The sequence below is a fragment of the Macaca thibetana genome, chromosome 11 (assembly GCF_024542745.1).
Source record: "Macaca thibetana thibetana isolate TM-01 chromosome 11, ASM2454274v1, whole genome shotgun sequence".
In the NCBI taxonomy this organism is placed as follows: domain Eukaryota; kingdom Metazoa; phylum Chordata; class Mammalia; order Primates; family Cercopithecidae; genus Macaca; species Macaca thibetana.
Window position 1 is genome coordinate 127,316,241 of NC_065588.1, and position 21,756 is coordinate 127,337,996.

Consider the following 21,756-nt stretch of genomic DNA (forward strand, 5'->3'; position numbering starts at 1 on the left):
TGTGTTGTTGGTGAATTCACCCCTTTATCCTTATGTAATGACCCTCTTTATCCCTAATGGTCTCTCTTGTTCTGAAGTCCACTTTTTCCACTCCAGACAGCCACTCCACTTTTCTTTTATTTGGTGTTTCATGGTATATCTTTTCACTCTGCTTGTACTTTTAACCTCACTATGTATTTATATTTAAAATGTGTTTCTTGTAGATAGAATATAGCTGGGTCTTTTTGTTTCATCCAGGGAATCTTTATCTTCTCTTTGGTGTGTTCAGATCATTAAAACTCAGTGCAATGATTGATATGATTGGAATAAAATTGGACATTTTTGCCAGTTAATTTCTATTTGTTCTATCTGTCCTTTGTTTTCTCCTTCCTTCTTTCTCCATCTGCTTTTTGATTAATTCACAATTTTAGATTCCTTTTCATGTCTATTATTGGCTTATTATTTATCCCTCTATAACATTTTCTCCCAGGGGTTGTCCTAAGGCTTACCAAATGCTTTTCTTCCACCCCCCAGGGTTGTTATAGAATCTGTCTCTTCAAATTATCTTCCACTAATATTATACCACCCCATGTATCGTGTGAGCACCTCAGGACAGGGCGCTCCTACTTCCTCCCTCCCACGTTTTATTATATTTAGTCAAAAATTTTACTTTTACAAATGCTATAAACTCACAGCACTTTCTACTCTTTTGTCACTAGACAGTCAATTTTTTCTTTCTACAGCAACTGAAAATAAGAAAAACACCTTTTATACTTACTTCAAATTTAAACATTTCTGGGTATCTTCATTTCTATGTGTAGATCCAAGTTTCTGGGTGGTGTCATAGTGCTCTGTCTAAAGAGCTTCTTTCACATTTCTTGTAGTTCTGGTTTCTGATAATAAATTCTGTCACTTTCTGTTTGAAAAATAGTTTATTTCTCTTTCTTTTTTTGAGATATAATTCATACACAATGAAGTTCATTTTTAAGTGTAAAATTCAGTGGTTTTGAGTATATTCACAAGGTTGTGCAACCATCATCACTATTTAATTTCAGAACATTTCCATCAACCCCCAAAGGAAGCTTGTATCCAGTAGCAGTCACTCTCCCTCCCCCCATTCCCAGATCTGTCATTCATTTCTGAAAGATATTCTTACTGGATATAGAATTCTGGGTTGACAGGGCCCTCCTCATCCTTCTGACCCCACAGCACTTTAGGTATTTCACAACATCATCCTTTGGCTTACATAGTTATTGATAAGAAGTCTACTGTAATTCTGATTTTTGCTTCTCTGTACATAGTGTATATTTTTCCTTTTGATGCCTTCATGATTTTGCTTTTATGTTTGATTTTTGGCAGTGTGATGATCAAGTGTCTAAATGTTTCTAGGGGTGTGTGTGTTTGATATTTATCTCGCTTAGGATTGTCTGAGCTTCTTGGGTCTGTAATTGAATATCTTTCTTTCTTTCTGTTTAAATTCTTAGACTTTATATCTTCAAAACATTTTTCTGTCTTATTTTCTCATGTCTACATCTACAGTTTCAATTACACATATGTTAGATTATTTGCTATTGTGACATTGTTCTTTCATGCTCTGATTTTTAAAATATATATATTTTCTTTTTCACTTTGTGTTTCAGTTTGATAATTTTAATTGACCAATGACAATGTTAACGGATTATTTCCTTGCCTGTGTGGAGTGTACTGATGAACCCAGAGAAGGAATGTTTTATTTGTTATCTACCTTTTTTTAGTGATAGCATTTCCATTTCCTTGCCTGTGTGGAGTGTACTGATGAACCCAGAGAAGGAATGTTTCATCTGTTATCTGCCCTTTTTTAGTGATAGCATTTCCATTTGACTCCTTCGTATAATTTCCATCTCTTTGCAGAAATTCTCCATTTGCTCATCAGTGTTGTCATCATTTTTCCAGTAAAACATTTAACATATTAATCATAGTTGTTTAAAATGGTCTATCTTCTAGTTTTGATGGCTTCGTTTCTTGGCAGTGGGTTGTTTTTTCTTTCTCTTTTGTGCGTGTCATAATTTTAGAATGAGTGCTGGACATCACACATAAGACAGTGGAGACTAAGATAAATAGTATTTATGCCAGGAAATGGGGAAAAGTCTCTGCTAGGTCATTAATGCATGTGTGTGCTTGCATGGGAGTGTGTGTGTGTGTGCGCGCAGATGTGTGTGTTTATGTGCATGTGTGTAAGGTATGTGTGTTGGTGTGTATATGTACGTGTGTGTGATATGTGTGTTAAGTCAATCAGGCGAGTTGAGCTGGGTTTGGGTTCTGTTGCTATGGTTGCCTTCAGTCCACTGGTAGCTTCACATTCCTCTGGCAGAATCTTGTGCTTTGGGTGGGGTTTGGTTTGGCCGAAGATTTTTCTCAGTGTTTCTGCTCTGCTTTCAGTTTTAAGCATTTCTTGTGTGTCAGAATGTCAGAGCGACTCTCCTCTGGCTCCTGCCCTCTCAATCCTAGAACGCTGGATCTTGTAAGCCTGCTCATGGGGAACAGAGAAGGTTCTGAGGCCCAGCCTCAGTCTTAGGTGGACCTTGTGTCTCTGTGTCTTGAGATGGATTTTCTTGGTGGCCCTGCCCCTTTCCCATTTGAAGGAGATCTTTGATGATCTGGGCCCAGGAGAGTTTCTGCCCCTGCCCTGGGAATAGAGGGTAGTTTCTCCCCACTGCATCCCAGAAGTTCTTCCCTGTGCCCTGCGGCTGGCAGGGCTGGCTATCCTTCCCCCAGCAGCACAAGGACTTTGTTCCTTGGGGAGAAAGGTCCAGGCAGGGCTTCGTGCCCTTGCACAGTGGTGGCCATTCACTTCTCCAGCTGTGTAGAACGGTTCTCTCCAGCCTCCTGCCTGCCCCCAATCCTTCTTCTGTACCTGCTGGGCATCCAGGGAGAAGAGGCTGAGACGGGAACAAACTTTCCTCGGTGTCCAGCTGCCAGCAGTCTATGCTCTCACTCCAGCCTACACCGGCCTTTAGAAATCCATTAAAAGCTTTTGCTGAATGCTTCTTACCTGTTGAGCTCATGTTCTGCCACCTGCGAGATGACGCTCATGTCCCGTTTCTCCTTAGACCTATCTTCCCCTAAGATTTCGGGCAGGGTGGTTTCCTTGAACCTCAGCTCTCTGATGGGTTCAAGAAAAGTTACGATTTTGTAGATTAACTGACTTTTTCTCATGATGAGAGTGATGTTCTTTCCAGCCTTTTACATCCCAGGAGGAAAAGCTTGTGGTTTTCATTCTCATGGTTGAGGACAGCTGCTCCACCTCAGCTTAGCATTTCCACATTCCAGCCAGAAAGAAGGTCAAGGTCAGAAGCCTTCAGGAAGAGCAAAGGTGGAAAGGAGTTTACCTTTTCAAAATGTCTTCTCAGAAGCCCATTCAAGAGACTTCTGTCTGTCTCTCCTTGCATGCAGGTCACATGGCCACCCCTAGCTGAAAGGGAAGTAACCTTTTTACCTGCTCATATAATTCTGCATACAGAGAAGGAAGAGAACAGATTTTGGGTAGGCAATTAGCAATGTCCTCTGTGCATATTCATGCTGAAAACACTCCTTACAAACTAAGCGGTTTCTTACACCTTCGTCCTTGCTCTTATCGTCTTTGAAAACTGGATAAAAACTACGGACCTGCTCCCCCTAAAATTCACATATGCACATTCAAAATGTGCACATGAGCTGGGCACGGTGGTTCGTGCCTGTAATCCTAGCACTTTGGCAGGCTGAGGTGGGCGGATCACCTGAGGTGAAGAGTTTGAGACCAGCCTGGCCAATATGGTGAAACCCCATCTCTACTAAAAATAGAAAAAATTAGCCAGGCGTGGTGGTGGGCACTTGTAATCCTAGCTACTTGGGAGGCTGAGGCAGGAGAATCGCTTGAGCCCTGGAGGTGGAGGTTGCAGTGAGCAGAGATCGCGCCACTACACTCCAGCCTGGGTGACAGAGTGAGACTCCGTCTAAAAAAAAAAAAAAAAAAAGTTCATGTGATCCAGAGCATTTAATGATTCCTGAAGTCTATCCGTGAATGCCTTTGGGATCCTTGGTGATCCAGGAGCTAAAAAGAAATGTTTAGGCAGTTAGTGAGGGTACGGGAGTCCTTGGTAAGGTTTCTTTTTAATACGAAAGCAGCCTCCAAGTCATTTCTTTTCTAACAAAAAGCAGCCTGAAAAATCGAGCTGCCAGTATAAATAAGGAAGCCTGCATAGGTGAACGCTGGCAGCTGTGCCAATAGAAAAGGGAAACCTGGAAGCCAGGTATGTTCAACATGGAGGTTCCCTCTTCCCTTTTCTTTGTGGCCACGTGTGCGGGCATCATGGCTCCAGCCAGGTAAAGACTCCATTTGCATAATAGAAGGTTAGAGTGGGATAGCCAGCCTCTATCGGGCTATGTAAATGGCACATCTGGTCCAACCAATCCACTAACACCGCCTCCTCAAGCTCGTCTGTAAAACCAAGCACATCTCACCCCAAACCCGGAAACCCACTGGGTCCCCCTTCCTTTGCACGAGGAACAGCTCTTCTTTCTTTCGCCTATCAAACTTCCTGCTCTTAAACCTACTCCTTGTGTGCCTTTGATTTCCTTAGCAGGAGACAACAGACCCCGGGGATTTCCCCAGACGCTGCTTCATTGGGACTAACCCACATGAGTGTCTCGTTCTTGGTTCTCCGAGAGGAGAGCCCAGTGCAAACACTTACATGGGAGCAGTGCTTTAGAGTGTGAGTCCAGGGGGTCAAAGTGGGGGACGGGGGCAACAGACACAGAAGTGGGGAAGCAGCAATGCAGGGAAATGCTACTGTGTTGCAACCACGATGGCTGGAGGGAGAAAAGCGGGTGTTTGTCCACTGGATCCTGCACTGCATGGGCATGAGTCCCTTATGTTTCTGGGTGCTTACGCCTGAGGCTGCAGGGCTTCCCTGGGCCTCCCATCTGCCTAGTCCGAGACCCCAGGGTGGAGCACGCTCTGGCTTCTGAGGGCATCACCGTCAGGATCAAAGCTGTGCAAGCCAGTGTGGAGCTGATCATCCTACTGGTGGGTGGATAAGAAGCAGGGCAGAGAAGATTTAAAGAGGTGAACGAGAGGCGCCCCGTACACAGGCCCTCTTGATGATGTTGTTGACTCTCTCCAGCCTCAGCCCCTGCCACTTTTCCTGCTTGTGCCTACTCTTCATTGATTATATAATTAATTGTGGTTTCTCAAATACGTGTCATTGACCAGGACTCTTAATCACCAGGGACAGAAACCAAGCTCAAACTTGCTTGAGTCTAACATAAATTTCTCGGTGCCTGTCAGGGAATGCTGGCTTTAGGTCTTGTAGGATCCAAGGCCTCAGCTGACAGCATCAGGTTTTCTCTTGCCCCTCTCCAAGGCTAGGACGCTAGAGTCTCTCTGTTTGCTTGTTATCTTCAGCTCTGTGTAATTATTTTCTTTGTTGTGGGGAAAACGGGCATCACCAGCCTTGACCGAAGACCGTTCTGGATTAGCAGTGGGGGAGGGAGGCTTTTCTCTCCCACGGTCAGTCTATTGATCCCCGGGAAGACACTGATTGGTTTTGAGTGGGTCACGTGTACACCTTTGGGCCAATCACAGTGCCTGTGGTATGGAAGCGCTGCAGGCGTTCCCACTGGGTCACGAGTGCCCCGCAACACCTGCAGCTTCTGACAGCCCCGTCTGAGCTCACGGGTCAGCGGAGGAAACGCCCTTCAAAAGGAAAGCCGGTGGGAGCCGGAGGGGAGGCTGGGCCGGTAGAAACAACACGCGTCCACGGTCCATGGCACGCTGCGTCGGAGCTTTAGTCCATTCCATGGCTTCTTTCCAGAATGTTCCATCCCTTAACCCCTCAGAGAAAGAATCCCCGAACTCCTTGACGTGACTTCCTCAGTGAATTCACCCCCAGGCTTCTAACACCGTTCATTTCCACGTACGTTGCGTGCTGCACACCCCTCCTAGCACCCTGCTGAAGCATTACTGCTCCGCCTTGCTCATCTCCACAGGAGCAAACGTGATGGACACACAGCTCTTGCTGCCTCTCACAGATATGCCGGCGTGTGGGAGGATCTGAGCTGGAGGGAGGCGCACCTTGGAGTGCTGTGAATCAGGCATCAGGGACTCCTGTGCTCACAGCGTGTCCAGCTCTCCCTCAGCATTTCGGCCACGCCACAGAATTATTTGTTCAGGCCCAACCTGTCCTCCTGGGACGTCTGAGCTGCTCAGCACCAGGAAACATCCTCTGTCGTGCACAGGCCATCAGCTTTGCAAATGATCCAGTTACATTCCCATGGGCAGCTGGCGTCACACTTTTTGTCCCTGTACAATTTTGAGTGGAGCCTAATCACAGTGTAAAGTCTCTTTCTTTCTATCTTTTTTTTTTTTTTTTTTTTTTTTGAGAAGGAGTCTCGCTCTGTCGCCCAGGCTGGAGTGCAGTGGCGCGATCTTGGCTCACTGCAAGTTCCCCCTTCCGGGTTCACACCATTCTCCTGCCTCAGCCTCCAGAGTCACTGCAACCACAGGCGCCCGCCACCACGTCTGGCTAATTTTTTGTATTTTTAGTAGAGACAAGGTTTCACCGTGTTAGCCAGGATGGTCTCAATCTCCTGACCTTGTGATGCAGCCGCCTTGGCCTCCCAAAGTGCTGGGATTACAGGCGTGAGCCACCACGCCCGGCCAGGTCTCATTTTTAATGTTTAATTAGCATCCTGCCAGTGAAGTCTGATATATTTTACCAAAGTGTAACAATGTTTTGCATTCCTTAAGTACAGTACACATGCATGTGGCCAAAAACTATGACTTGAATGTTAAATGTGAGGCTGCCTGCCGGGCACTCCCCACCCAAGCATAGAAAGAAAACAAAATTGGGCCGGGTGCTGTGGCTCACACCTGTAATCCCAGCACTTTGGGAGGCTGAGGCGGGTAGATCACGAGGTCAGGAGTTTGAGTCCAGCGTGGCCAACATGGTGAAACTCCTTCTCTACTAAAAATACAAGAAAATTAGCCGGGCGTGGTGGCTGGTGCCTGTAGTCCTAGCTATTCAGGAGGCTGAGGCAGGAGAATTGCTTGGACCTGGGAGGCAGAGGTTGCAGTGAGCCGAGATCGCGCCACTGCACTCCAGCCTGGGCGACAGAATGAGACTCCATCTCAAAATAAATAAAGAAATAAACAAATACAATAAAATCCTGGGTTCCTTCAAGGGGATTTCCAGCCACCTAGCTAGCCCTGAGAAATATATGAACAACTTGAGAAGCAAGAAGGTAATAGTAGCGTGAAACAATAGTCGAGAGAGTTGGAGTCAGGAATTCATTGCTTCCCTATAGAAACTAAAGATAACATCGTCGTAACAAACGTCCCAGAGTTGTTTTTCAGAACCTGGACCCCCACCAAATGGATCTGTTGACTTACAGACCTCAGATATGGGGGAGTGGAGAGCTGAACTCCACCACCATTCTATGTTCTTTTTTTTTTTTTTTTTTTTTGAGACAGAGTCTCGCTCTGTTGCCCAGGCTGGAGTGCAGTGGCTCAATCTCAGCTCACTGCAACCTCCATCCACCTCCTGGGTTCAACCGATTCTCCTGCCTCAGCCTCCCGAGTAGCCTCCCGAGTACAGGCATGTACCACCACACCCAGCTAATTTTTGTATTTTTAGCAGAGAGGGGGTTTTGCCATATTGGCCAGGTTGGTCTTGAACCCCTGACCTCAGGTGATCCACCTGCCTCAGCCTCCCAAAGTGTTGGGATCCACCCCTCGGGGCCCACCACTGTTCTTTGTTCTAACTTTCTTCCTGAGGGGCCCGGAGGAGGTCATGCCCACAGGCCAGAGCTAACATTCTTTTTTGCTGATGTCGAATTTTTGGACAAAGGCTCGCCTTCTTAACCAGTCACAAATCAGAAAATCTATACTCCCACTCTACGACCTGTGGGCCCCCACTTCAAGCTGTCCTGGCTTTTTAGGTCAAACCAATGTGTGGCCTCCAGGTATTATTCATGTGGGACTTAGCCTGTAACCGCTGCCTCTCCACCTTGAAAAACCCTCCCCCATCAGCTATCCAGGAGTTCAGGTCTGAAGTGTGAGCGGCCAGGTTCTCCTCACCTGGCGCCCTCCTCTAAGTGCCTCACTCCCTCTCGCCGCAATCCCGACGTGCATGTTTGGCGATGCTGCGGGAAGGCAGAGCCACGCTGGGTTCAGTGAGAAAGGCTGAGTACCCACCAAGTACCAAGCCCTGTCCTCAGGGCTGGGGCGCAGAGTGAACAAGCAGAAAGAAGTTATCTGCCCTCATGGGGCCTATGCCTCAGTGGGGAGAGACTGACAGTAAGTGAAATAAACGTCTAAGATATGAAGTACATTGGATTGTGGTTAGTGGGATTGAAAAAATACAGCAGGGGCGAGCTTTAGGGATAGGGAGACCTGCTGTCAAGGTGATGTTTGGAACCAAACACCCCGATGTTTGGGTGATGGGATGAGACACACGGAGGCATCAGAGGTGCTTGGTTCCAGGCCCATGGACCACTCAAGGCCCTGTCTCAAATCTCCAGGCTTTAAGACACGCTGCTTTACATGGAGGTGGGTTCTCCTTCTGGGCGTCTGAACAAGGTATGAGACAGGACACGGGCAAATAGCACGAGGCAGGAGGCACTCACTCGACTGCAGTCCAGGATGGACAGCCAGAGTGAGTCTGCGGATGAATGCAGACGCCTGCAGGGCAAGCTCTGCTGAATTGGTTTTCTATCTAGTTTTTATTACAGCCATTGAATTGGGGTGTCTCCCGTTATCTGATGACAATTTTATGATTAAAAGAAACCATGCTGGCTTTGTTTGTTCATGGAGATGGGAAAGGTCCACATATTCAGCAATCTGTTGAATTCTTCCAGGTTAAAACTGGGGCTGAGAAGAATCTGCGACTGCCTGTCCCTCCCTTCACCTCTTCCAGCTAGAGGCAGTGGGGACTGGAGAGCTGATGAAACAGCAGAGATAAAGGTTGTAAATTAGTTTTCCCTGAAGCCGACCAGCCTGAGCAACAGGATAAAGGTCGTTATTACAGACAGCCCTGGGCCTTTGGAGTTCACAGTTTCTCTAGTGCTAGGAGATGGAACTCTCTGGAAACCTTCTCCAGCTCCACAGAGAGGCTCAGGCTATCAGAGGATCTGAGTGGTTATAGGCTGCAGGCACGAGTTAAAAATAATCACCTAACGTTTTGACAGCACTTTCTTTTTTTCTATCCCACAGAGATTGGAAGTCATTTCTTATCCTCTTTAGGAAGCATGTTGGATTCGGGGTTCTTAATTCCCATTTAAAGTCAGGACGATTGAGATAACTGTATCAGCTAACGTTTACTGGGTGTTGTGTTATACTTGCTAATAATAATCATAGCTAACATTTACTGAGTGATAATTTTTCTTAATAAAAAATAGCAGCATTTATTGAGTGCCACATATTTTCCAAGTACTGCCTGAAGAGCCTTGGATCTGTCCTCTAATTTATTGTTACAGCCCCGAGGAGGAGGAACTGTTAACCCTCATTTTGCGGATGAGGAATTTGAAAACAGAGAGATTAAGTAGTTTGCCTAGAAACACAGCTGGTGAATGCGGGAGAAGCTATGAAGGGTAAGTATTACTGAAATCACATAGCAAATATAGCTGTGATTGCAATTATAGGGTGTGTGTCTCTGTGTGTACACGTGGATTTGGAATAGATAGGATAAACTTTGGTCTTGGGTAAACTGAGGCATGTCTGGAGAAGGGGCTCTTTTCTGTCACACTGAGAACATCCTCCTGGTGCTGGGGTGGGGGGATATGCGGTATGGTATAATTGGGCAGCGTACCTTGTAATTAATTCTGTAGCTTTCACTGACGTCTGAAAGGATTAAAGAGAAAAATGTGGTAAACACTTAATATGGAGGGCACAGTGGGTGTGCTGGTTTTTCTTTTCCATCCCTCTATCAACTTCATTCTTTCTCGGAGGCAAACAAGACTCAGATCTAAACAGAGTTTATGGTTTGTTTTGCATTTTGTATTTATTAATATTTATGCTGACTTCGAGGGTGCCGACCAGAAGGCATCAGTAACACACACACAGCCCGTGTCTGTCTGGCTTGATTCTGAGCCTGAGATCCTGAAAATATTTCAGTTGTTGTTAAGAGGCTGGAGTTAGGACCCAGGAAGGACACAGCAGTGGGGATATAAATAGAGAAGGAGAACAGAACAAGGTTTGAGGAGAGAGACTTACATCACTCACTCCCTCTCCACCCAGAGAGCGGGACGGAGGTGTGAACTTGAGCCAGACCAGAAGGAGCTCCAGAGCGGCCGCAGGACGAGTCCGAGGAGCAGGCGGGCGCTCCAGGGAAAAACCACGCACAAAACCTTCTTCAGAGAAAAGGGAAGCACCAAACCTGACCGAGACAAACGGAGGCTTTTGAAATAAAAAGAAAACACCGCAGGACAAACAGCCTCCCGTCCCCGGGCGCAGGTCGCGGTCACAGTGGTGACCTGGGATTGCTTTCCCAGGACTGTGAGTCGGATTTGGGTTTCTCCTCCCTGCATTCCACAGCTGCTCTGGTCATCGCAACGTGTTTATTGATCACTGAAGAATCTCAAGTTTTGAGACAAGGAAGAAACACCCATTAGGTCTCCAAAACAGCTGCGTTTCACAAACTTTAAGGAGACAGAACTTTTTTTCCCCCCCTGGAACCTGTGAAAATGTCCCTTTTCCAAGGAAGTGAAGGTTAAGAGGTCCTGTTCTCACAGACCCTCAGGAATTTCACTTGGCTCCGAGCTTTGACCTCCCAGAAAGCCATGGCAAAGCTGCTGCGGCTGTGCTGCTGGTACTCCCGCCTGCTGCTATTTTGTTACAACTTTCAGGTAATGTCCCCAAGTGGCCAGCATGGAGACGGGCTCGGTTTCTCTGGAGGCTTTCCCCGAGCGTCTCTCACACTGTGGTCTTTTGTGTGCAGGTGCGTGGTGTCTACTCCAGATCGCAGGACCATCCAGGTAAGAGTGTTTCCTTCTCACGCTGAGCACCGCCCTCCCCTCCCTGCCTAATGTGGTATCCCAGGAACAGCCCACTTGTTCATCTCTGAGGCCTCAGCGAATGGCCCTTGCTGGGCTCCTGGTCCTCGACCTCACTGCCCCACCACACGCTGTGGCCCTGGGCAGCTCCGCTACCCCTCACCGGCCAAGTGGTGGACGGAGAAGCGGTTCTGGGCCCCTTGAGCTGGGTCATATGAAACGTGATTCAGGAAATAGGATCTCCTCCACTTGAATGCCTTGTCTGTCCCTCCCTCCCTCCCTCCCTCCCTCCCTCCCTCCCCCTCCCTCCCTTCCTTCCTTCCTTCCTTCCTTCCTTCCTTCCTTCCTTTCTCTCTCTCTCTCTCTCTCTTCCTTCCTTCCTTCCTTCCTTTCTCTCTCTCTCTCTCTTTCTTCCTTCCTTCCTTTTTTTTTTCTAGATGGAGTCTTGCTCTGTTGCCCAAGCTGGAGTGGCCCAAACCTCCGCCTCCCAGGTTCAAGCAATTCTCCTGCCTGAGCCTCCCGAGTAGCTTGGATCACAGGTGTGCACCACCACGCCCAGCTAATTTTTTTTTTTTTTTGTATTTTCAGTAGAGACAGGGTTTTACCATGTTGGCCAGGCTGGTCTCAAACCCCTGATTTCAGGTGATCCGCCCGTTTTGGCCTCCCAGAGTGCTGGGATTACAGACGTGAGCCACCACGCCCATCACATGTCTTCAGGGCAGTTTCACTGGGGGGCACTTGGAGCTCTGGCCCATAGCAGGGTCTTGGGACCTCCAGCCTCAGAGTGCTAACCAGCTTAGCCTGGAGCAGCCCATGAGTGGGACTCAAGACAGAGGGCCACCCTTGGTCTGGCCCCAGAGCCACATTCCTTTGGCCATTGTGACACCAACCAGGAAGCATCAGGATGGGGCTTCTCCCGGGAGCACAGGGAGGCACACGCCCTTTGCTGTTGAGAGTGTGGGCGCACGTTCCGGTCAGCCAGGGGCAGGGATGGGAAGACCAGGCTTTCTGGGAGTGGCGGGCAGTCACGGGGTGGTTGCTTCCTGCTGGAAGTTGCAGGAGATGGGGAGAAGACCCTCTAGTGCCTGAACCCCTGCTGGGAAGCCTGTTGTGAGCACAGCCACCACCCCAGCCCCACCAGAGCTTGGCTGGGCACCTCCCTGAGCACTATCGTATGGCCCTGCCTGTCTCTGATGGGAAACCAGCCTTTTTAAAAAAGATTATTTTTATTTTTATTTTTTCAGACAAAGTCTCACTCGGTCACCCAGGCTGGCGTTGAGTGGTGAGATCTCAGTCTCAGCTCACTGCTACCTCTGCCTCCCGGGTTCAAGCAATTCTTGTGCCTCAGCCTCCCAACCAGATGGGATTACAGGCCCGTGCCACCATGCCCGGCTAATTTTTGTATTTTTAGTAGACACAAGGTTTTGCCATGTTGGCCAGGCTGGTCTTGAACTTCCAACCTCGGGTGATCCCACCACCTCGGCCTCCCAAAGTGTTGGGATGACAGATGTGAGCCACTGCGCCTGGCTGGGAACCAGCCTTGAATGATCAGACAGAAATGGGCTCAGGCCAGCCCTGCGGGCAGATCCCAGGGCGATGTCCAGGCCTCCAGGGAGAGCCCCTTTCCTGGGTGGAACACCAGGAGACTGCTGGGGTCTAGGGCCAGGGGCTGAGCCTGCTGGGGTCTAGGGCCAGGGGCTGAGCCTGCTGGGGTCTAGGGCCAGGGGCTGAGCCTGCTGGGGTCTAGGGCCACGGGCTGTGCCCTCAGCCTCTGTCTCCTCTCCGGCTGCCCGGCAGCCCCAAGCCAGGATGTTCAGGCATTGTCACCTCGCCACCACCTCCATCCACCAATGCAGGGGTGGGGACGCTGCCACTTCTCTTTCGTCCACATGCGTAAGGAGCTCCTTTTAAAAAGGTGTGGAAGCTGTGCGTTTCCACTCGTTCCCCTCTCCTCAGCCAACTCACTGAATGAAAGAAACAAGGGCTCCTGTGGCTCGGGAATGAACAAACACACGCAGCGCTGCGTTAAAGAGAGGATGTGTCTGCCTTGGACACCTTGCTTCTCATGAATGCAGGCCTCCTGGCTTGGGCTGGGCTCTCCCAGTACGGGAGAAGACTGAGAGAAGGGGACAGGTGGCCCCTCGAACTGCAGGGCGGTCAGGCAGAGCTGCGCACCCGGGTCCTGCAGCAGGCAGGTGGTCCCTGAGGCCCCAGCATGGCTCTCACTGCTGCTCAGTGTTGAGGAAAGCTGTGCGGATACTCCCCAGACTTCTGCTTATGATACAGAGCCCACACACATCCTCACACATGCACATGTGTCCACATGCCCCCATGCCACATGTCTACATGTGTCAACATATGCCCACATACACCAACACAAATCACACACATCCACACATGTTGACACATATGCATACACACACACATACCCAGATGTCTACATGTGTCAACATATGGCCACATGTCCACACACATCACTCACATCCACACACATCAGACATGTTGACACACATGCATACACATGCAAAAGCATCCACACATCTACATGCATCATGTGTCCACTTGCATCCACACATGAGTGTCCACACACTTCACATGTGTAGATACACATGCACAATATACACATCCATGCACACACCCACACCCACATGTGCCAATGCTTGTTGACATGCATCAACACACATGTATTTACACACGTTCACACACGTCCACACATATCCACATGTCTACACACATGACCACACACATTCACAGACCACACACATCCACATGCGTCTACACACATCCATACATTTCTACACACATGCATACATATGTGCACGCATTTACACAAGTCCACGTGTCTACACACATCTGCACATGCTCGCACATGTCCACACACATGCACATACATACACACATACCCACACACGTACACCCCACACACATGTCCACACACACTCATACGCATGCACGTGTCCACACGTCTTCACATACTCACACATGTGCACACACATGCGCACACATGCACCCTCACACATTCACACACATCCACACACGTGCACACCCATTTACACAGCTCACACATCCACACATGCACACCTATGTATACACATGTACACACACATGCACTTGCATTCTTGACTCTAAACTTGAAGGAGCAGTTTGAACTCAGTCTTTGTTCCATATAGAACCTTTGTTCTTCCAACTCTGGATTTAGGGTAGAAATCAATGTTTCCTGATCAAGGCGCCGTCTAAGAGAAACAATGGCCGTGCTGATGATGGTAGAAAGGGATGGAAGGGCGTGGTGACCCGGAGTCTGTGTGGGAAAGGACGGTGAAGGCGACCACGCCTCCTGAACTCTTGAAACCGAAAGATTTCTCTCTCCTCAGCTTTCCAGGTTCTGGCAGTCCCTCTCTTTCTCCTCATCCTCCCTTGTCCTCCTCTTACTGCAAAATGTTTTTGACCTTTTCCTTTTTTCTCTTCCTTCCTCCTTCCTTCCTTTTTAGAATAATGGTGAAGGTGGACACTTTGCTTAATGCTTAGGTGTCCTCTATGAACAAAACATCCTGCTGCCTGCCTTCCTTCCCTTCCTTCTCTCCCCTTCCTCCTCACTGCTCCCCTCCTCCTCCCCCTCTTCCCCTTCTCCTGCCTTCTCTCTCACTTTGTTTCCTGTCTCATTTTCTTTTTTCCATTTTCCTCCCTCATTTCCTTCCCTCCCTCCCTGTCTCCCTCCATCCTATCCAATCCTTTCTTTTTTTTTGAGACAGACTCTTGCTGTGTCGCCCAGGCTGGAGTGCAGTGGCATGATCTCAGCTCACTGCAACCTCTGTCCCCTGGGTTCCAGTGATTCTCCTGCCTCAGTCTCCTGAGTAGCTGGGACTACAGGTCCCAGCCACCAAACCTGGCTAATTTTTGTATTTTTAGTAGAGACAGTGTTTCACCATGTTGGCCAGGCTGGTCTCAAACTCCTGACCTCAGGTGATCCACCTGCCTCGGCCTCCCAAAGTGCTGGGATTACAGGTGTGAGCCACCGCGCCTGGCCCCAGTCCTCTCTTTTTGTCTTCTTTTCCCACATCTCAGACTCGGTTCACCCCATTTCCTGCTGAAAAGCCCCATCCCTGGCTGTCTGTGTGAACCAGAATCTAGGGGACTCCTGCATGTTCCAGCTTCCATCCCTGAGGCTCGCCTGCCCCTGGGGAGCCCTGGTAGAGGAAGCCTGGCCCTGGAGTGCCTCCTCAGGAGTGCTCATGACGGGCACGGGCGCCCCAGACACACCAACAGAACCAACCTGTTTCCATCGCGAGAGAACAGCTCCGTAATGTGTAGTATTTCATTCTAAAGAGTGCTAAACAGCTCTGAAAACCGGCCAGTTTGTCTGCACGTTGGGCCTTTCGAAACACTGATTTCACATCATCCTCGCAAGAGCCCTGCGGTGGTGTCATGCCCTCGCACCGCAGGTGAAGAAGCGTGTCTTTCAGACAGACCAAGCGATTTGCTCAAGGTCACAGGGCTCAGAAGACACAGTATTAAGCCCAAGAAGCTCACAGCGTGAGGGGAGTTAGGGGGGACAGATGCAAACAGAGATTCTTGGAAAACAGCAGCCGCGTGGTCAGTACCGGGACACAGGTTCCCTCAGGTGCTAGGGGAGCCTTAAGGAGGAGTCCCCAGTATAGAGCAGAACCCGGTCTTCCAAAGGCCAGCCTACTTTCCACCACAACCACACCAAACTGTATTATTTTGTTAAAGGTTCCCACAACTGTTAATCATTTCTTGTTTTCTCATTCTGGCACTCAGCACTGTGCCTTATGCATAGGAGGCATCCAATACATATCTGGCACAGTGGCTCACGCCTGTAATCCCAGCACTTTGGGAGGCTGAGCCAGGAGGATCACTTGAGCCCAGGAGTTCAAGACCAGCCTGAGCAACAGAGTGAGACCCCACCTTTATAAAAAAGAAACATTTAGCTGAGCATGGTGGTGCATGCCTGGAGTCCCAGCTACTTGGGAGGCTGAGGTGGGAGGATCACTTGAGTCCAGAAGTTTGAGGCTGCAGTGAACCATGATCACACCACTGCACTCCAGCCTTGGTGACAGAGTGAGACCCTGTCTCAAAAAATATCTGTATATTTATTGACTTGTCTATGCACAGTCACTGAAGATTTGCGAGTCATCTGGTAAACCGCATCAGTAAAGCCAGCCAACCAGCAGGCATTCGCCTCACGGGAGGCTGCTTTGGCTTGTATCACCTGCTTTGCCTGTCTACACTGGCAGAGGTAGCCAGCTATTTGCCAGATCTTTATGTGTACCCTGTAGAGAGGTATTTCATTTTGTAAGTAATTGCCAAACAACTTGAAATCATTTTAAGCCTTTGCATACTCTGTGCTTATCTGTGACCATAGATTGTCATTCTGGAGGAATTATAGAATGGCGTAGCTGGGGTGCCGTAGGGACTATTGAGCCCCTTCCCACTTTACAGGGAAGCCAGGAGGTAGGTTTGGAGAGGGAAATCCAGGGTCGGCAGAGTCCGGGCCCCTCCCTGCATCTGGAAGCTTTTCCAGGGCCCCAGGCTGCCCGATTTCTTGCCTCTATTCCCCAGGGACAGCCTTCTGAAGCCGAGATGGTTGATTAATCTGAATCCATAAATGCCACTGGCCAATAAATTGCAGGCCATTCTTAAAAAGTTTATAAGCATGCCATTGTATAGATGACATTTGTAATGAGGAAAAGGGAACTTAAAACAAACCCAAAGCCTGTCATTACCCAGCAGTGTCCTGGTCCTGGGGCACACGGCACAGCTGGCTCCAGCCGTCTCCAGAAGTTTGGGGCGGTTCACTTCACCCGCTCTATTTAGGGGTCTGGGAGGCCAAGCAGATAATTACAGTAATTATCATTCCTTAGATCTCCATCGTGCCGTGGAGTTTATAACGAACTGTCGGAACCGCTAGGCCATGGCGGAAACTTGATTCCTCATCTTCATGGTATTTATAATAGAATTTTAAAAAACAACATTTAGATCCAGTTGAAGAAATGGAAATTTGGCAAATAGAGATTTTCTAAATACTAGAATTATATAGATAATTATAGTCTATGTTTATTTATTTATTTTTGCATTTTATCATTCATTCTACCTGTATAGTTAGTTTTTAAATCGCTAACATTAAAAATCTGGGAGATTTCAAATGCAAAAATCTCTCTCTCTCTCTGTCTCTCTCTCTGTCTCTCTGTCTCTGTCTGTCTCTCTCTTTCGCTCTCTCTGTCTCTGTCTGTCTCTCTCTCTCGCTCTCTCTCTCACACACACACACCCCTCCCAGGCCCCTTGTCTTAGACATGGGGGATACAATGTAAATAGAACACTCAAGGAACAGAGTCTGATTTGGAGACAACACACATATACTAACAAAAAATCCCAAACAATAGTAAATGCCATGAGAAAACCAAATAAGGACCTGAAAGAAAGAGCGGACGGTGGTGGCGACGAAGGCGTGGCATGAGGGGAGGGGTCCTGTGAACTGAGACCTGAATCATAGAACCAGCTACACAAAATGTGGGGAAGAGCATTCCAGGCAGTGGGAACAGCAGGCAAAGTTGTGCAGGAAAAATGAGCTCCATGTGTTGGAGGCCGAGGAGGATGGAGCCACGAAGGCCAGCCCAACCATCAGCAGGGGCCGGTGTTCCTCTGTGTGGTATAGATTCCAGCTGGACCGAGTCAGTGCAACACCGAAGATTATTCCCCTACAGGAAACCAAGGGATAAAGGTTTCCCTGGACTCACACAAGGAATAAGTAACAGGGAAGGGGGAAGAATAGGGAAATCTGGAAGAAAAATGGAAAAGGAAAAATTAAAGGTTTTATTACCTTGTTTTGAGTATTAATACTCTGTCTCTCATCTCTGTCTTATGTCTGTGACACACACACACACACACACACACACACACACCAAACTCAATAAAACATTACATATGGATGATAAATTAATTCTGAAGAACTATGGTGATGTGGGCCTGAATATACCCCTTTCTCTCTCTCTCTCTCTCTCTTTCTCTCTCACTCTCTCCCGTTCTTTCTTTTCCTCCTCACCCTCCCATTTTCTCTCTCTGGCTCTGTCCCCTGCTATTTGTTTTCCAGGCTGGGGATGTTTTGGAGTCCTCAAATGGGCCATGGTTTTGCTTGGCTGGCCGACCTGTCTAAGAAGACGTTTAGTCTTTAGGAGAGTTTGGTGAAAATCAAGGTGGTTGCAGAGCTAGGTGGTCTCACGCCACCTTCTCAATGGGAAGGTGCCACAGAGTGCCTTTTTCCCAAAAGAATGAGATTTTCTTGCTCTGATGAAATTTGTAGAACTACAAGTTATTTTACTCCTTGAGTTGGAAAAGAAACCTCTGGGCTGAGTTCAGCCCATCCCATTAGCACCACACAATGTTTTATTTTAAAAAAATACGAACATTAAAATTTTGATAGATTTTGCTTTAAAAAAATCTGGATTTCTGACTCCACTTTAAAAAAAGGAAGACCTGACAATCCTGGGCAAACCTTCCCGCAGAGCCACAATGCTTCGGCATCAGGAGGCACTACTTAATTTAGACAGAGCACAGTTTTCCGCGCCACCTCGGCCTCTCCCGCCCTACGACTCTGGTGGTACCAGCTGATGGTTTCCAGCATCTGCTCTGATGAGTCTGGACTGTGCCTTCCAGCTTGTTAACTACCTTGGATGCCATCCCTGGACTCTGTCCAGTCACTTTTCAGGACTCGCTGGCCCCTGCGGGTGTTACAGCTTGCAGCCCCTTCATTGCTTGTTTGCAGTCAGTGTTGCTAGTTGCAAAACATCTGTGGCAACTGAGGTGTTGTACACTTGTCTGAAGTGCGGTGGTGTGGAGAGAAGGCAGCGTTCTGGCCTCAGCCCCCCTCTTCTCATCACTGGCCGCCTATGAACCCTGGCTGACTTTGGGGTGAACGAGACACCATCACTTTACTCTGTTAGCCTTTCTGCCAGGACTGATTGTGACCATTTGTAAATGGAAAGAATAGGAAGGGCTTTATCGTCCACAGGGTTATTTTATAAAGACGAGGATTCTGAAGACACATCTGTTCTTTGTATAACAGATGTTATTTCCTTTTACAATTTTTTTTTCCCGGATGACTGGAATAACAAGTCAATGAGGTTTTGTCCTCTTCGAAATGAATATCCTAGATTTTAGGGGGGAAAACAAAGCACAGTAGGAATGAAAATGATTATTTTTGATTTTTGCATTTCAGATTCTTCGTATTGCGTTACAATAGTAGGACTATCCTCACTGGAAATCAGCTGAAGTCAGGTCTTGCTTTCTAACATGCTACTTTATTTAGATAGGGCTATTTTATTTGGAGAGTAACACGACCCTGAAGTTATTGTTTAGGTACTTCTCCTTAGCTCATGTTGCAGAGTTAACTTTGTTCTTGGCTTACATTTTGAACTTGTGTACATAAAACTGGAGGGACAGATGCAAACTGAAAAGCGGAACCAATGAACGGGACGTGTGCAGACGTTTGGCACCCAGTGGACAAAAATTCAGATATTAGATGGGGTGTATCAGTTCTTATCTGAAAATGGTGGTATGCTCCTAACTACCTATGGCACTTCAGTTGTGAAAGCAAGCCTTAAAATATTTCTAAAGGAATACAGATTGAAAAATTCAAATAGAACAGGAAGATAATGCAACACGAACCTTCTGCTTACACTTTGCACTCAGTTTTTCGATTTCTTCACTCCTAAAACACCAGTATTGGTTTCTGTATCTATCCAGACATCTCTCTCTTCTTCTCTCTCCTCTTCTCTTGTCCATGCCTGCCCTGAACCAACTGTATTTTACACAAATAGCTCATAGTATACACATTTTTACCACCTTAATTTTTTAAAACTAGACAATATCAATGAAAGAACATGCTGTCTCAGTGCATTGATGAACCTTAGTATTCGTCCCAGCTGTATTCCAGTCCAGAGTGTAGATGTGCCATATTTATTTAGCCAGCTCTCTGTAGATGAGCATTTAGGCTGTTCTCAGGTTTCTGATACTATTAAAAAATTCTGCAACAAACAAGCCTTTGCACAGAGGTCTTTGATCATGTGTATGAGTGTATCTCTAGAATAAATTCCTAGGGGTGGAATTACTAGATCAAAGGGAATGTATACGTAAAATTGGGATAGATATTGCCAAATTACCCTTCAGAAGGGGTGTACTGATTTGAACTCTCATCAAAAATGTGGTGGAAGTTGCCAGCTTGGTATAGCTAACTTACTGCTTGCCAGTCTGATAGGTGAACTCTGATAAACTCACTGTTGTTTAATATACTTTTAAAACTTATGAGCAAGGTTGGGCATCGTTTGATATATTTATACATAATTTTTATTTCTTTTTCATTAAACTATTTGATTATCTCCTTTGCCTCAATATTCGGTTGGTTCTTTTTAATAGTAGTTTTACCAATATAATCGTTTAATACCTCTAAAAAGAAATCAGTACCCTTCTGTAATATGTATTACATAAACAACACTCCTCGCTTTGATTTTGCTTGATGTTTTTTTTTCTGCACAGAAATTTTAAAAAGGTATGTTGTCACATGTATAGCCTGTTTTCTGCAGAAGCTTTTGTGTTTTATTACATGGAAATTTTGATCTATCTGGAAATTGTTCTGGTATAAAGAGTGAGGTTGGGATCTTAATTTTTTCCAGGTGGTGAACTGGTTCCAATGCCTTTGTTGAATAATATTTCTCCTCTAATTTAAAAGACCAGCTTTGGGGCCAGGCGCGTTGGCTCACACCCATAATCCCAGCATTTTGGGAGGCCGAGGCAGGTGGATCACCTGAGGTCAGGAGTTCGAGACCAGCCTGGCCAACATGGTGAAACCCTGTCTCTACTAAAAATACAAAAATTAGCCGGGCATGGTGGTGGGCGCCTGTAATCCCAGCTACTCGGGAGGCTGAGGCAGGAGAATCACTTGAACCTGGGAGGCAGAGGTTGCAGTGAGCCGAGATCACGCCACGGCATTGTGGCCTGGGCGACAGCAGTGAAACTCCTCCTCAAAAAATAAATAAGTAAATAAAAAATAAAGGACCACCATTATCACAGACTAAATTTCCGTAGGTGCGTAGGCGTCTTTGCGGATTTTTCTCCCACTGAACTGTGTATCCGTGTGTCGCAATGAGCCATCTTCATGGCTGTAGTTTTATGCTGTAGTTTTATGTGTGTGTCCTTGTGAGTGTGAATCTTCTCTCTTTATCCTCTTCTGTTTCTTCTCCAGATTTTCTAGCTTATTTTTTATATAAACTCCATAATCATATATCTCCCCCACAGAAATTCCCTCAGCATTTTCACAACAGATTTCCTAATACGCATAGATTAAAGGATAGTTGATGACATTGAGTCGGCTTTTCCAGTGGGTTGAATCCTTCATGCATTCAAGGGTTCTTTCATATCCCTCAGAATTGTTATTTTTTGCTTTCTTCATGAAAATCTTGTACAATTCTTATTCTTGTGTTCATAAATATTTTCTTTTTGTTGGCTACATTTATGAGAACTTTTCTTCTTTTTTTGTAGCATTATTGTTGGAATACAGAAAGGCAATTGACATTTGTATATTAAATTTGTACAAGCCTCCTTGCTAAATTCTTTTATTGTTTGTAATAGTGTTTCGCTTACGAAATTCTTTTCTTATTTGTAATAGTTTTCCACTTTGGTTATCAGGCATACATCATTTGAAAATAATTATCTTATTATCTCCTCTTTAAAAAGTTTTTTTTTTTTTGAGACAGTCTTGCT

The 21,756-nt window shown here is 46.9% G+C and overlaps 1 protein-coding gene across 2 annotated transcripts in view; it reads left to right on the forward strand.

Annotated features, from left to right (window-relative positions):
• Window positions 1-10,197: 10,197 nt before the first annotated feature.
• The window catches only part of ADGRD1 (adhesion G protein-coupled receptor D1), a 189,233-nt gene continuing 177,674 nt past the window's right edge, over window positions 10,198-21,756 (forward strand). For both annotated transcript variants that reach the window (XM_050747690.1, XM_050747689.1), the window contains exons 1-2: window positions 10,198-10,839; window positions 10,932-10,968. In XM_050747690.1, the coding sequence (XP_050603647.1) occupies window positions 10,774-10,839; window positions 10,932-10,968 (103 nt within the window). In that variant the 5' untranslated portion in view covers window positions 10,198-10,773. The remainder of the gene's footprint in view (window positions 10,840-10,931; window positions 10,969-21,756) is intronic.